The 15,252-nt window shown below is 47.2% G+C and overlaps 1 protein-coding gene across 2 annotated transcripts in view; it reads right to left on the reverse strand.

Annotated features, from left to right (window-relative positions):
- The window catches only part of LAMC3 (laminin subunit gamma 3), a 770,318-nt gene that overhangs the window by 9,769 nt on the left and 745,297 nt on the right, over positions 1-15,252 (reverse strand). For both annotated transcript variants that reach the window (XM_085613958.1, XM_085613956.1), the window contains exons 23-25: positions 12,752-12,898; positions 12,370-12,472; positions 9,478-9,680 (exon numbers count right to left, since the gene is read on the reverse strand). In XM_085613958.1, the coding sequence (XP_085470084.1) occupies positions 9,478-9,680; positions 12,370-12,472; positions 12,752-12,898 (453 nt within the window). The remainder of the gene's footprint in view (positions 1-9,477; positions 9,681-12,369; positions 12,473-12,751; positions 12,899-15,252) is intronic.

A 15,252-nucleotide genomic window follows, 5' to 3' on the forward strand; every position in this document is an offset into this window, starting at 1 on the left:
TGATGCAGCAGCGTCGGAAAAGTGACTCAGTGAAATCTTGTAGATTTCACTGCGTCACTTTTCCGAGGCTTTTTCCGATGGAACGCCTACCCTGCATACATTAAACCTGATGCAGGTTTAATGTAGCGCAGGGCTTTACAACGTGACGCATCTCCCTAGATGCATCAAGTTGTAAATAAGGCGCAACATGGCGCATGCTTTACGCCGCCGCTGCATCACAGAAGTGACGCAACGGCGGCGTAAATGTCTCGCAAGGGGCTTGTAAATCTGCCCCTATGTCTTTAGTGAGCTGACGTCACTGGACAGCACTCTCCCACTCTCAAAATTGTTCCCGCCGCGAGGACAGCCGCATCAGTCCTCGCACACGGTTTACGTGCAGGTCTTCAAGGCGCTGCTTTGTTCACTCTCAATTGCATTAAGCGTGGAGCTGAAGATGCCTCTATGCGCTTCCAGGGTACGTCCACCAGGTGGCGCCATAGGAGCTCAGACCAGCAGGATGCTTGTATTCAGGCCTTACAAAAGGGGGTGGTGATGGACGGAGCATCAGAACCAATCAAACACTCACACCCAGTCAACAGATCCGGGTTTGATCCATCACCGTTCTTTAGCCCACTCTGCCACCCCAGTTCAGACATGGCCATATGCAAATCAGTCTGATCCTGTGCCTCATGGGAACAGTCCAGCCCGAACTGCCAAGCCATGCCTTTCCTTGGACCGGAAACAAGCTTCCTAGGACCGGTTTCTGGCATTTCAGCCGTCTTCAGCCAGGCTTGCTTGAATCCAGTGGCAAAGTGAGCAAGGGACTCACGTCTAAGCATACCCTGCCAACTTATGGCGAACAAAGCGGTACAAAAGGGGGTGGTGATGGACGGAGCCTCAGAACCAATCAAACACTCACACCCAGTCTACAGATCCGGGTTTGATCCATAACCGTTCTTTAGTCCACTCTGCCACCCCAGTTCAGACATGACCATATGCAAATCAGTCTGACCATGTGCCTCATGGGAACAGTCCAGCCCGAACTGCCAAGCCATGCCTTCCCTGGACCGGAAACAAGCTTCCTAGGACCGGTTTCTGGCATTTCAGCCGTCTTCAGCCAGGCTTGCTTGAATCCAGTGGCAAAGTGAGCAAGGGACTCACGTCTGAGCATACCCTGCCAACTTATGCCGAACAAAGCGGTACAAAAGGGGGTGGTGATGGACGGAGCATCAGAACCAATCAAACACTCACACCCAGTCAACAGATCTGGGTTTGATCCATCAGCGTTCTTTAGCCCACTCTGCCAACCCAGTTCAGACATGGCCATATGCAAATCAGTCTGACCCTGTGCCTCATGGGAACAGTCCAGCCCAAACTGCCAAGCCATGCCTTCCCTGGACCGGAAACAAGCTTCCTAGGACCGGTTTCTGGCATTTCAGCCGTCTTCAGCCAGGCTTGCTTGAATCCAGTGGCAAAGTGAGCAAGGGACTCACGTCTGAGCATACCCTGCCAACTTATGGCGAACAAAGCAGTACAAAAGGGGGTGGTGATGGACGGAGCATCAGAACCAATCAAACACTCACACCCAGTCAACAGATCCGGGTTTGATCCATCACCGTTCTTTAGCCCACTCTGCCACCCCAGTTCAGACGTGGCCATATGCAAATCAGTCTGACCCTGTGCCTCATGGGAACAGTCCAGCCTGTTTTGTTGTTTGTCGACGAAATGAATATGCCCAAGGAGAAGAAACCAACTGCTGCAAGAGTTTGTAGCAAAAGAACAATAATTCCTACTGGACTTACTTTGACTGTTGTTACTGTTGCTATAATAACATGGATTGTAGAGGAAGTAGCTCCTGTCCGAAATCTATTGACTGCTACTACTCCTGTCCCCATTGAACATCATTACTTTACTCTTCCTTATCATGAGCAGAAGCACAGAATGTCCTACCTCAATAACACTTTCATTCAGATGTTGCACCATACACACAATGCTACAAACGTTACTAACTGCTGGGTATGTGGAATGATGCCAGCTCATCAGAAAAAGGGAGGAACACCTTTTATTCCTTTGCCGTTTTCACATAATGGCTCCTGCAGAGACTGGTTTGCACTATTGTGGGCTTTTCATATCAATAATATTACTAACTTTGATGTAGGAAGACTTAACGCTCAGTTGAATAAAGTCTGTTACCCTGATGAGGAAGGAGATCCACAAGCTATAGGACCTGTATGGGAAATGGATGGAGTATCGTCAAGGAAATTTCTCCACAAACTATGTTTTCCCCACACTCGAACCATCAAGGGAAATGGGCCTCCTGTTATTGCTGTTACTAGAGCTCGAGCGGATCTTTGTGTAAGCAGTATTGGCAATATCCCTGTGGGAAAAAGTGACTATACTTTAGTGTTAAATATTACTGGAATGAACAATAGCAGTTTTTTGTCCTCACACAACACCCATCTCATTTGCGGAAGTAAAGGTTATTATCATCTACCTATTGGTTGGACTGACATCTGCTATGTGTCCTTTTTTGCTTCCACCTGTGTTTTTGAAACCTGCATCCTACTATAAAGTCTACAAACTGTATAATGACATTTCTAAGAGTCGATTCAAGAGGACAATAAACAATGATGAGGTGGATCAAACTGATACTGCACTACAGCAGTATATTGACTTTAATTTGGGACTATTTTTCTTTGTTGGTGCGGCCTTAAACAGCAGAAAGATCCGACGCTTGACACGTGTTGTAGAGGCTGTAACCAATCAGACAGCAATGGCTCTTAGAAATATCACAGAAGAACTACAAATTGCGAGAATTGTGACGCTCCAAAATAGGATGGTCCTTTATGTCGCCCTGGCTGACCGTGGTGGTGCATGTCGCATCATTGGGAGTAGCTGCTGCGTTTATATCCCTGACCACGTCCCTTCTGTTTTTGATGCAATCTCCAAGATGCACAAAATAGCCACTGAAATCCACCAGGATTCAGGGACTTGGACTTTGACTGGATGGCTATGGAACATGTTTACTGTATGGGGTTGGAAACTATTCTCAGCCCTATGTATAATTTTTGCTATTCTTTTTACTTGTTGCCTATGTATTCAATGTGGCCCAATGCTCTGTTCCCTATGTATTTCTACTTGTACCTCATGTATACCGACTAAATGCAATGGACCAAGAAATTACTGACTTAATGCAGATAGATGTGCATGATATTTTCCGTACTCCCTCAAAAGCATAGGAAGATGTCTTCAGCATATGCTAAAAGGGTCGTCTGTGGAAATCTGAAATAATTGCTGTTAGCATAAGCTGAAGCCATCTTGGTTATGGCATCCATTTTGTTGGCTTTGTAATTCTCCCATCCTCTGCCGCTCGTCTTTTTCCCTGCTTGTGCTGTCTATTTTAGTTGACTTCCTGACTCAGCTAAAAGCAATATGCATGCTAAAGAGTTTGTAGCTGCCAGAACACCTGGTCTCAGATTCAACTGTCAATCCCTTAGTGCTGCCATAAGCACTTCTGCTCCCCCTCCCACTTTTCTGACTAAGTGATTTGCCATCTGCCCATGTTTGTCGGTAACTATTCCTGTGTAGGCCTGTACCTTCTATTTGTATCCACAGGCTTACCAGTGCAGAAAAAGCTGTATATAAGGCTTGTGTACTGTGACTTCAATGTACTACCTCAGGCAGCACTTGAGAGTGCTGTGTGGACGTAGTCCCACTCATGAGTGATTAATAAACTTGTTATTTGAATTCCAGCTTCAGTGCCAATCTCTATTTTGTTGGTCTAAGGACCCGTGGACAGAGAAGGGTGACCCCTGCACCGGTGTGCTCATTGAAAAGCACATTTCCACAGGATGCACATGTCCCCTCTGGGAAGGATGCACAGGTCCTCTTAGGGACGAATGCACATGTCCCCTCTGAGATGGAGGCACATGTCCCCTCTGGAACGTATGCACAGGTCCTCTCTGGGACGGATGAACCTGTCCCCTCTGGGACGGATGCACAGGTCCTCTCTGGGATGGATGCACAGGTCCTCGCTGGGACGGATGCACAGGTCCTCACTGAGACAGATACACAGGTCCCCTCTGGGAGCGATGCACATATCCCCTCTGGGATGGATACACAGGTCCTCTCTGGGACGGATGCACATGTCCCCGCTGGGATCGATGCACACATCCCGTAGAGGCGGATGCACAGGTCCTCTTTGGGACGGATGCACTTGTCCCCTCTGAGACGGATGCACATGTCCCCTCTGGGATGGATGCACAGGTCCTCACTGGGACGGATGCACATATTCCCTCTGGAACTGATGCACAGGTCCTCTCTGGGACGGATGCAAAGGTCCTCTCAGGGATGGATGCACAGGTCCTCTCTGGGATGGATGCACATGTCCTAACTGGGAAGGATGAACACTTCCTCGCTGGGACGGATGCACATGTCCTCTCTGAGACACATGCACATGTACTCTCTGGGACAGATGCACAGGTCCTCTCTGGGACGGATGCACAGCTCCCCTCTGGGAGGGATGCAGAGGTCCCCTCTGGGAGGGATGCAGAGGTCCCCTCTGGGAGGGATGCAGAGGTCCCCTCTGGGAGGGATGCACATGTCCCCTCTGGGACGGATACACAGGTCCTCACTGGGGCGGATCCACAGGTCCCCTCTGGGAGGGATGCATATGTGCCCTCTGGAACAGATGCACAGGTCCTAGCTGGGACGGATGCACAGGTCCTTGCTGGGACAGATGTACATGTCCTCTATGGGACGGCTGCACATGTCCTCACTGGGATGGATGCACAGGTCCCCTCTGGGACAGGTGCACAGGTCCTCTCTGGGACAGATGCACAGGTCCTCTCTGGGAAGGATACACAGGTCCTTTCTGGGACGGATGCACAGGTCCTCTCAGGCACAGATGGACATGTCCTAACTGGGAAGGATGAACAGGTCTTCGCTGGGATGGATGCACAGGTCCTCTCTGGGACAGATGCACATGTCCTCTCTAGGACAGATGCACATGTCCTCACTGGGATGGATGCCCAGGTCCTCTCTGAGACAGATGCACATGTCCTCTCTGTGGCAGATGCACATGTCCTCTCTGGTATGGATGCCCAGGTCCTCTCTGGGACTGATGCAGAGGTCCCCTCTGGGAGGGATGCACAGGTCCCCTCTGGGAGGGATACACAGGTCCTCGCTGGGACGGATGCACATTTCCTCTCTGGGACAGATGCACAGGTCCTCGCTGGGACGGATGCACAGGTCCTCGCTGGGACGGATGCACAGGTCCTCTCTGAGATGGATGCACATGTCTTTGCTGGGACGGGTGCACATGTTCCCTCTGGGACGGATGCACATGTCCCTTCTGGGACGGATGCACATGTCCCCTCTGGGATGGATGCTCAGGTCCTCTCTGGGATGGAAGCACTGGTCCCCCTGAGATGGATGTACATGTTCCCTCTGGGGCGGATGCACATGTTCCCTCTGGGACGGATGCACATGTCCCATCTGGGACAGATGCACAGGTCCTCTCTGAGATGGATGCACAGGTCCTCTCTGGGACGGATGCACAGCACAGATCCTCTCTGGGACAGATGCACATGTCCCCGCTGAGACGGATGCACCAGTACCCTCTTGGACGGATGCACAGGTCCTCACTGGGACGGATGCACATGTCCTCTCTGGGACAGAGTCAAATGCCTCTCTGGGACGGATGCACAGTTCCTCTCTAGTAGGGATGCACATGTCCCCTCTGGGATGGAACACAGGTTCTCGCTGGGACTGATGCACAGGTCCTCTCTGGGGCGGATGCACAGGTCCTCTCAGGGACAGATGCATAAGTCCCCTCTGGGACGGATGCACATGTCCTCGCTGGGACGGATGCACAGGTCCTCTCTGGGACAGATGCACATGTCCTCTCTGGGACGGATGCACAGGTCCTCGCTGGGACAGATGCACAGGTCCCCTCTGGGACAGATGCACAGGTCCTCTCTGGGACGGATGCATAGGTCCTCTCAGGGACGGATGCATAAGTCCCCTCTGGGACGGATGCACATGTCCTCGCTGGGACATATGCACAGGTCCTCGCTGGGACAGATGCACATGTCCTCTCTGGGACGGATGCACAGGTCCTCTCAGGGATGGATGCACAGGTCCCCTCTGGGACGGATGCACAGTTCCTCTCTGGGACGGATGCACATGTCCTCTCTGGGACAGATGCACAGGTCCTCTCTGGGACAGATGCACATGTCCCCTTTGGGTCGGATGCACCTGTACCTTCTGGGAAAAATGCACAGGTCCCCTCTGGGATGGATGCACATGTCCTTGCTGAGATGGATGCACAGGTCCTCACTGGGATGGTTGCACATGTCCTCATTGGGATGGATGCACAGGTCCTCTCTGGGACGGATGCACATGTCCTCTCTGGGACGGATTCACAGGTCCACGGTGGAATGGATGCACATGTCCTCGCTACGATGGATGCACATGTCCTCGTTGGGACGGATGTACAGGTCCTCTCTGGGATGGATGCACATGATCTCTCTGGGAAAGATACACATGCCCTTGCCGGTACGGATGCACATCCTCTCTGGGACAGATGCACATGTCCTATCTAGGACGGATGCACAGGTCTTCTCTGGACGGATGCACATGTTTTCTGTGGGACGGATACACAGGTCCTCTCTGGGAAAGATGCACAGGTCCTCTCTGGGACAGATGCACAGGTCCTCTCTGGGACAGATGCATCGGTCTTCTCTGGGACGGATGCACAGGTCCTCTCTGGAATGGATGCACAGGTCCTCTCTGGGACAGATGCACAGGTCCTCTCTGGGACAGATGCATCGGTCTTCTCTGGGATGGATGCACAGGTCCTCTCTAGGACGCTGGGCAAAGTCGAGGGTAAACGCGTTTAGACAGCGTCTAGCCACGCATTCCACAGGGTGGACGCCGTCCCCCCTGCCAAGAGGTTGGTCCCACAGAAATATGCGGAACTTGTCCTGGTGTAATTTTCTGACACCAGGACACTTTCAGCAGTGCCTGCATGTTGTCTGCTTTTGTTCTGAGCAGCACCCTGCAGGCAGGGAAGGGGCTTTGTTATTTTAGACTCCAGGTGGGACTATAACAAAGGCTCAAGATTAGGGGCCATCAGGCCTCCTTTAATTGGAGTATGCTGTTTGGGAGCTATCCGGATCCACACACCTAGATGCAGCGGAGAGGAAACAAAGGCACACAGCTGATCACTTCAAAGGTGCTTGAGAGAAAATCAAATGCTTTTGAGATTGTTCAGTTCCTTCATATAAGAGAGATCTATACACTGTAAGAATGCCAGATGGGGGGGTCGCCCCAGAATATACACACATAATAATTTGAACACCACTATTTTGTTTCTTTGATAGCGCTACTCATCCTAACGCAGGGTGTCAGAGCGCTTTACATCACACGTACACATTATACATTGACAATAAATCATATGTGTGTAAATCAATGTACAGGACGTTTAACATAAGACCGTGGGGGTTACAAGGTGTAGGAGCCACATGTCCTCCATAGCTCACTGAGCTATATTAGAAGGGTTACAATTTATGAACTGCAGGTAACAAAGGATATTGTGTGGTAAAAGCAGAAACCCACTTACCCATGTCATCTGCGTTACATACTGTGCTTTGCAGGAGCCATATTAACCCTCTATGCTACTTTGATTAAAAACTGGGACTACGCAAACACAGATCTCTCCAGCTAATACGTTATCCTCCAGAGTTATCATACCATTATTATTAATATCTAGGATTTAGTTGGCACAAAAAGATCTCTGCAGTAGGTGCCTTGACACCCTAAGCTATTTTAAAAAGCAGACTTTGCACCCAATGAAGCAGGACGGTTTTACTGCCTTGTTTCTCTTTTTGCCAATTTCTTCGAGGCAGAGTTTTTAATAATCAACGTATAAGCTGAGACGCAGATATCGCACTGGGTTTGTGTCACTTTTGCGGCACAACCCCTGCACACATCTCACTTGGTAAATATTGCAATGCACTCAAATCTACTCAAATAGACTTGCTTAACATATGTGTGAGGTCTTAAAATCTGATGTCACTTCTTGTGATGTCACTTCCTGTGGGGTTATGGGTGGTGATGCCACTTCTTGTGATGCAACATACGACGTCGCGCGCCGTGATGTCATGTGCCACAATGTCACTTGCATAATGCCTAACATGGTTAGTCCCTCAACATATATGAAGACGAAAGAAGCCATCTCTGAGGACTAAAGGAGCCGGCTCTGAGGGCTAAAAGAGCCGGCTCTGAGGGCTAAAAGAGCCGGCTCCGAGGGCTACAGGAGCCATGACATGACGTACCATAACATAACATAACATAGCATAGCATAACATAACACACAACATACCACAACACAACACACCACACCAGAACATAATATAACATACCATAAAATAACATAACACAGAATAACATACCATAACATACCTAACCAAACCATAACACAACATCCCATCCCATCCCATTGCATAACATAACATACCATACCATAACATCTTATAACATACCATACCATAATATACCATACCATACCATACCATACCATAACATACCTTACCATACCTTACCATACCATACCATACCATACCATAACATGCCATAACATACCATACATACCATACCATAACATACCATTCCACAACACAACACAACATAACACACCTTAACAAAACATACCATAACATACTGTACAATACTATAACATACCATATCATAACATACCATTCCATATCATAACATAAAATACCATACCATACCATAACATACCATACCATCCCATACCATAACAAACCAGAACACAACACAACATACCATACCATAATATAGCATACAATAACATACCATACCATACCATAACATACCATAGCCTACTAAACCATGACATACCATACAATAACATACCATACCATAACATACCATACAATAACATACCATACCATAACATACAATAACATACCTTACCATACCATATCATCCACATACAATAACATACCGTATCATACCATACCATAAAATACCATACCATACAATATCATACCATAACATACCATACAATAACATACCATACCATAACATACCATATCACAACACACCACAACATACCATAACACACCATACAATAACATACCATACCATCACATCCCATGCCATTCCATAACATACCATAACGTAACACAACATACCATACTATAACACCATACCATAACATATCGTACCATAAAATCCCATACCATACCATATCATACCATAACATACAATAACATACCATACCATAACATACCATACATTAACATACCATACCATACCATACTATGACATACCATACAATAACATACCATACAATAACATACCATAAAATACCATACAATAGCATACCATACCATAACATACCATCCCATAAAATAACATAACATACTCCACACACATGCTCTCCCGCTGTCAATAGTCTGCTGCTCTCACCTGTGAACTCTTCTTGGCAGTCTTCTCTGCTTCTTTGGCACTCTGCTTCGATTTGGCCGAGGTGACGGTGGCATTTCCCAGCATCCTCTCTGCCTGCTTGGCCTTTTTGGTGGCCTCGGGAATCCCTTTCTGCTGCAGCATCTCTGCCTTCTTCACCCGCAGAGCCGCCTGCCTCTTCTGACGGTCCAAATCCGTCTTCGCCCCTGCAAGGAAGTGGTGTCACGCATGAGGAGGCAGGATCACGCGTAGGGCAGACCTCTCGGAAATATCTCTGCACTCACGCCTTGAAGACACTGAGCGCTTTCAGGCGCTTCAGTTTGTCGGGGCACATATTTTTTTGCACATTTAGATATTCCCATCTATTTCACTGACAGGGTTCTGAGGTACCTTGTAGACCTGGTGAATTCTATGTGTACAGCTAATATTTCCCCAAGCCTGGGCAGATTTGCTTTTTAAATGGCGATAGTCAGCAATTATTAGATAAGTAGATGTTTCTATTGCAGATCTTTAAATCATGTCACCAGCTGTAATGTGAATTCAGGTTACATAAACATGCAATTTTACATTTTCAGAAATTAGACTTTTTGGTGAGGAGTCCATGCTGGCATCACCATTAAGACAATATCATTTTTTTATTTAAATTTTAGCTCTATTTCTCCTCCCTCAACAAACCTTTATTCCTGGCTTACACGAGCCAAATCCGATGGCCCACCCCGATGGGCGGATACAAGGCCTCTGTGGCTATCACAGCCAATGAACGAAGATAACATTACATTATATTGTTTTAGACTCGCAACCCCTCCTCGTCCAGCAGCTCCAGTCCATCGACCTGTCTTTGACTTCTTGTAAACCCTCAGAATGGCAGAATCACATGAAGGTGAGTCCCATATATCGAAGCAAGCAGAAGGAATTCACATGTTGGGTGCATGTTCAATGCGGGATCACACATGGATTACATACTTAAGAAGTTGAGCGCTCTACTGCAAGTTCAGTAAACCCGAAACAAAGCATCACTCGAGTAGGAACATATAGGAAAGACAATATCTTTCTACGCTACGGAATGACTTCCGCGAAAATCCGGACAAATCCTATCCCACTCAAAGTGAACGATGGAAGGATGTAAATATGGCTTATGGAATGGAACACTGATTGCTATTGGACAAAGGAGTTTACCTTTAATTGTTGATGAGAACACATGATTATTTATATTTGTGATGTGACACCTTTCCCTTTTTTCTCCCTTCCCTCCCTTCATTCGCCAGTTCCCATTTTTCTATCATTAAAGATGCAGACGTTGGTTCTGTGTCCATGGTTTCTACCGTGTCATGCTTTGACTAATGAACTGTCCATGGTTTCTACTGTGTCATGCTTTGACTAATCAACTGTGTCCATGGTTTCTACCGTGTGGTGCTTTGACTAATCAACCGTGTCCATGGTTTCTACCGTGTGGTGCTTTGACCAATCAATTGTCCATGGCTTCTACCGTGTGATGCTTTGACTAATCAACTGTGTCCATGGTTTCTACCGTGTGGTGCTTTGACGAATCAACTGTGTCCATGGTTTCTACCGTGTGGTGCTTTGACCAATCAATTGTCCATGGCTTCTACCGTGTGATGCTTTGACTAATCAACTGTGTCCATGGTTTCTACCGTGTGGTGCTTTGACGAATCAACTGTGTCCATGGTTTCTACCGTGTGGTGCTTTGACCAATCAACTGTGTCCATGGTTTCTACCGTGTGGTGCTTTGACCAATCAACTGTGTCCATGATTTCTACCGTGTCATGCTTTGACTAATCAACTGTCCATGGTTTCCACCGTGTCATGCTTTGACTAATGAACTGTCCATGGTTTCTACTGTGTCATGCTTTGACTAATCAACTGTGTCCATGGCTTCTACCGTGTGATGCTTTGACTAATCAACTGTGTCCATGGTTTCTACCGTGTGGTGCTTTGACTAATCAACTGTCCATGGCTTCTACCATGTGATGCTTTGGCTAATCAACTGTGTTGCTGAATAAAAAACAATTAAATGCGTGGGCAGAGCCAATCACCTTCAGACAACTCATTTTGCATTGTGTGCTGTACAAATTACAAAATAAAAGGTAAATCATATGGGAGTGAACCCCAGCGTCTGGGTGCGAGAGTCTCAGAGAGATTGTATCAGAGACCCTCAACCACTTCTCGCAACCAACAACGTATTATCTCTATTGGAGTGATGAAGTGGGTCGTTTCATCATCGAGTCTCTCACCTGGGTACTGGGTTTCTCAGGCGAGTCTTGCCTCCACCAGGAGAGAGATTGTCTAGGTGAAGATAGCGGTGGTATCTGGATCTTGTGAGTAAAATTACCTCCTGTACCTATGTAGATTGATTTACTCACACAAAGGGATAGGGGTGAGGTTAAAAGCTGGGGGATGCTTTGGCATGTATTACTGGTCCTTAACATCTGATTTTCTGGTCGACATGTTTCGGCCTAGGATGGCCCTATGGTTCAATGGCCTTTGTGAGGACCTTGTTAGGTAGATCCCTATCGTCGTTAGTAACATGTCCCAACTTTTAACCTTACCCCTATCCCTTTCTGTGAATAAATTAATCTACATAGGTATAGGAGGTAAATTTACTCACAAGATCCAGAACCTGTCTTTAGCTAGACAATGTCCCTCCTGGTGGAGGCTTGACTCACCTGAGGAACCCAGGACCCTGGTGAGAGACTCGATGATGAACCCATCCACTACATCACTGCAATGGAGTTAATATACGCTGTTGGCTCCCTAAGATTACATTTGGAAGCCGAGTGAATCCCGTTTCCTGCTTCTTCCGCCCTGTGTTTTGATTGAAAACAAATTACAAAATAAACACGTGCATTCGATGCTGGTTAGTCCAGGTAGCCTTACCATCCAGGGTGCGCAGTAGGGACGCTGCTTCAGTAGTCGCCATTACTCCTTCCAAGATGGCTCCAGACGCCATAGTGTGAGCTGAGAGGGCCCGCTGCTGCAACTACCACCAGAAAGAGTAGATATTAACAAATGTCAGGCGCACCTAGAAACAGGACAAATGTCACAAAAGAGGCAGATGGGACTGAAGAGTCTGAACTGCTCAGGCCACTTCCAGTATTTGAGCCACCTCTCTGGCTTGTATGTGTGTGGGGTCCAACCAAATGGCTCTGGTCACCCACCCTCGGTGGCAGGGGTTTGGGAGGAAGTGGAAGTGTGACATGTAGGAGTGGGCTTGTAAAAGTGTGCGTCAAAGAAACATCGCTACGCTGTGCAGTCCCACCTGTTCAACCCGCCCTACGTCCTCAATCTGCCTCACTGCGTTCCTCTGGGATAGCGCCATCTCCTGGAGGCGCTCGTCCCACGTCACCAGCTTTTGCTCTGCTTCCGCCAGCCCAGTGCTGAGTTCCAACACCCTACTGTCGAGGAGCTGTGGACACAACAAAGACAAGGTTAGAAAGAAGCAGTTGGAAATCAATGTTCTACATGATCATGCACACACCATTCAAGGGTCTCTGGAGCCCCTCACTTGAAGGACTTCACCCCAGTTTCAACGGCCAAGGAGCATGGGTATGTAAATGCACCCCAAGGAATGTGCCTGACATTAGCATCCTGCCTATAATTAATACAAGTTTGCTTGTAATCCCAGTATAAAAACCTGTCTCTCATTTTCTTATTATATTCGAGTTGTGCCATCATGTATCACCTGTAATAAGAAAATAACGTAGCTACTCTACTGTAATAAGTTATTACAGCTGAATTGTGACATCACAATGCTTGCTGCTGCAGTCAGGAGTGCGTGAAAGGCAGGCCGTGCAGCAAAACTATAAAAACGAGAATTCGTTTTTCAGCTCTTTTGAACTATTTTCCTCTGAAAATGATCAGTCATTATCAGAGAAGAGACATTTATGACAGCGTGTTCCTTGTTTTCACAGCTACAGTTCATCACATGAAAGCAGGGGTCTCTCCGCCTGTAGGCACACATGTTGAACTGCAACCATTTAAAAATATTGCTCTCCTGCAACTGCTTATAAAAAGACAAAGAGAGTTTGCGATCAGAGAATTCATCTGTGCTTAATTTCTCAGTGAGAGAACTTTAATGTTTCCAGAAATGATTGAATCCAATGAATCAAATACACTCTCAACACTTTGAGGTGAAGACACCAATATATTATTTCTTTGGATACAATGAGAAAGTCTGTATCCAAAACAAATGGAATTGGTTCTTCACCTCAAATAAAGTTTTGAGGACTTTACGGAACAAATCTTGATGCATTGAATTAAATATTTTTTGGGAAGATTTAAGTTCTCTTATTGACAAACCAAGTTTACATGAATTTTATGACCTCAAACTCGTTGTGTCTTTTATTGTATCTTACATAGTGTCAGGGGTTATGACACCACACTGAGGTCTAAAAGTCTAAAAACAGCCATTTTCTTCCCACAACTCTCTGCTTATGTTTTACATCACTTATGTTTTTTCATCGAATCAATAGCTTCAGATCGGTGTGGTTAATTTCATACCACAGATTTTGCAGCCATATTCTGTGATATAAAGGAAGGGTGAGGGCGTGACTTTGTATTATAAGGCACAGACTGCCATCTGCCGGACATTAAAAGATATTGCAAGTCACCTCGGAATTCCATCACCCTATAAACTAACTCTGCCTTCGGCCTCATTCAGTCACAGAACTCCTCAGCGACTTTCACTATCCTTTATTGTAGAGGGTAGTTCACCCTATAAATCTTGAGCCGTCCAGCCTCATTACTCCAAAGAGAGGCTGACACCTCAGTTTTGGTCGAGCCTTTCAGCGTTGACCTTGGCAGGAGCAGCTCAGCTGCGCCCTAGCTGAGCCCCCCCCCCCCCTGCCTCTATCTGTTGTGTGCTGTATCTAGAGCAGGGGGTCACCTCCGGGCCCTATAACAAACCCACATGTATGCCCAAAAGCAGAGAACGCCAGACTACCCCAGGGCACATTAAATATGGCGCCACTGCCAGCAAGAGGGGGGAGGGGGGGGGGGAGGTCTGCAAAGTGAAAGTTTGGTGAGGATGCAAGAAGTCCTTTAGCCAGTGATTAGTTCCACCTCCTTTGGGACCGCTGGACCAGGCACAGTCCCTCCCATTGTCCTTCTTCCATTTCTCCCCAGAGCCCACGTCTAGCCAGTGTGGGAACCCTTTGTGTGCAACTGAGACCGCAAGAAACCAGGTACCCCTAGGGAGTTATCACCAGGGCGAGGATACGAAGAACACCCCCTGCCTGCTACCAGTCGTGCAACATAACTGTCAGACCATCCAATCAGCATTCCACGTTTGCTCAGTGGCCCGGAGAAATCACGCAGTGGTAGTTTCAACATTTCCACGCGATATTTTGTGGGTTTGAACAAGGTTTCTCAGGATAAGTGATATGGTGTCTATGTTTATGTATGGAATTGTATCAGGCATGCACCAGTATTTAAAGAATCCTGACTTTATCCAGGCTCCGTCATTCTTCTGCAGAGGAATGCTCAGCCCCAACAGTGCTTAATTTGAGCCGGTGGTTTCCGGTGTGCAGCACCAGCTCTTAATTGTGAACACCAGCCCTTATGACGGTCTGCCACACGTTGGCACTGTCTGTGTAATTTAGAGAAGAGCAGAACAACAGCTGTTTATTAATTTAATATATATTAAAAACGATTCATTCCTGCTGCCCAAGCCTTTCCTATAGCTTTGGGGGTTGTAACAGTCTGGACTGTCACACTTGTAGGAGTTTTACGGTTAATAGTTGCATAGGTATTGTCGTTGGC

Source organism: Triturus cristatus, chromosome 1_2 (genome assembly GCF_964204655.1).
Source record: "Triturus cristatus chromosome 1_2, aTriCri1.1, whole genome shotgun sequence".
In the NCBI taxonomy this organism is placed as follows: Eukaryota; Metazoa; Chordata; class Amphibia; order Caudata; family Salamandridae; genus Triturus; species Triturus cristatus.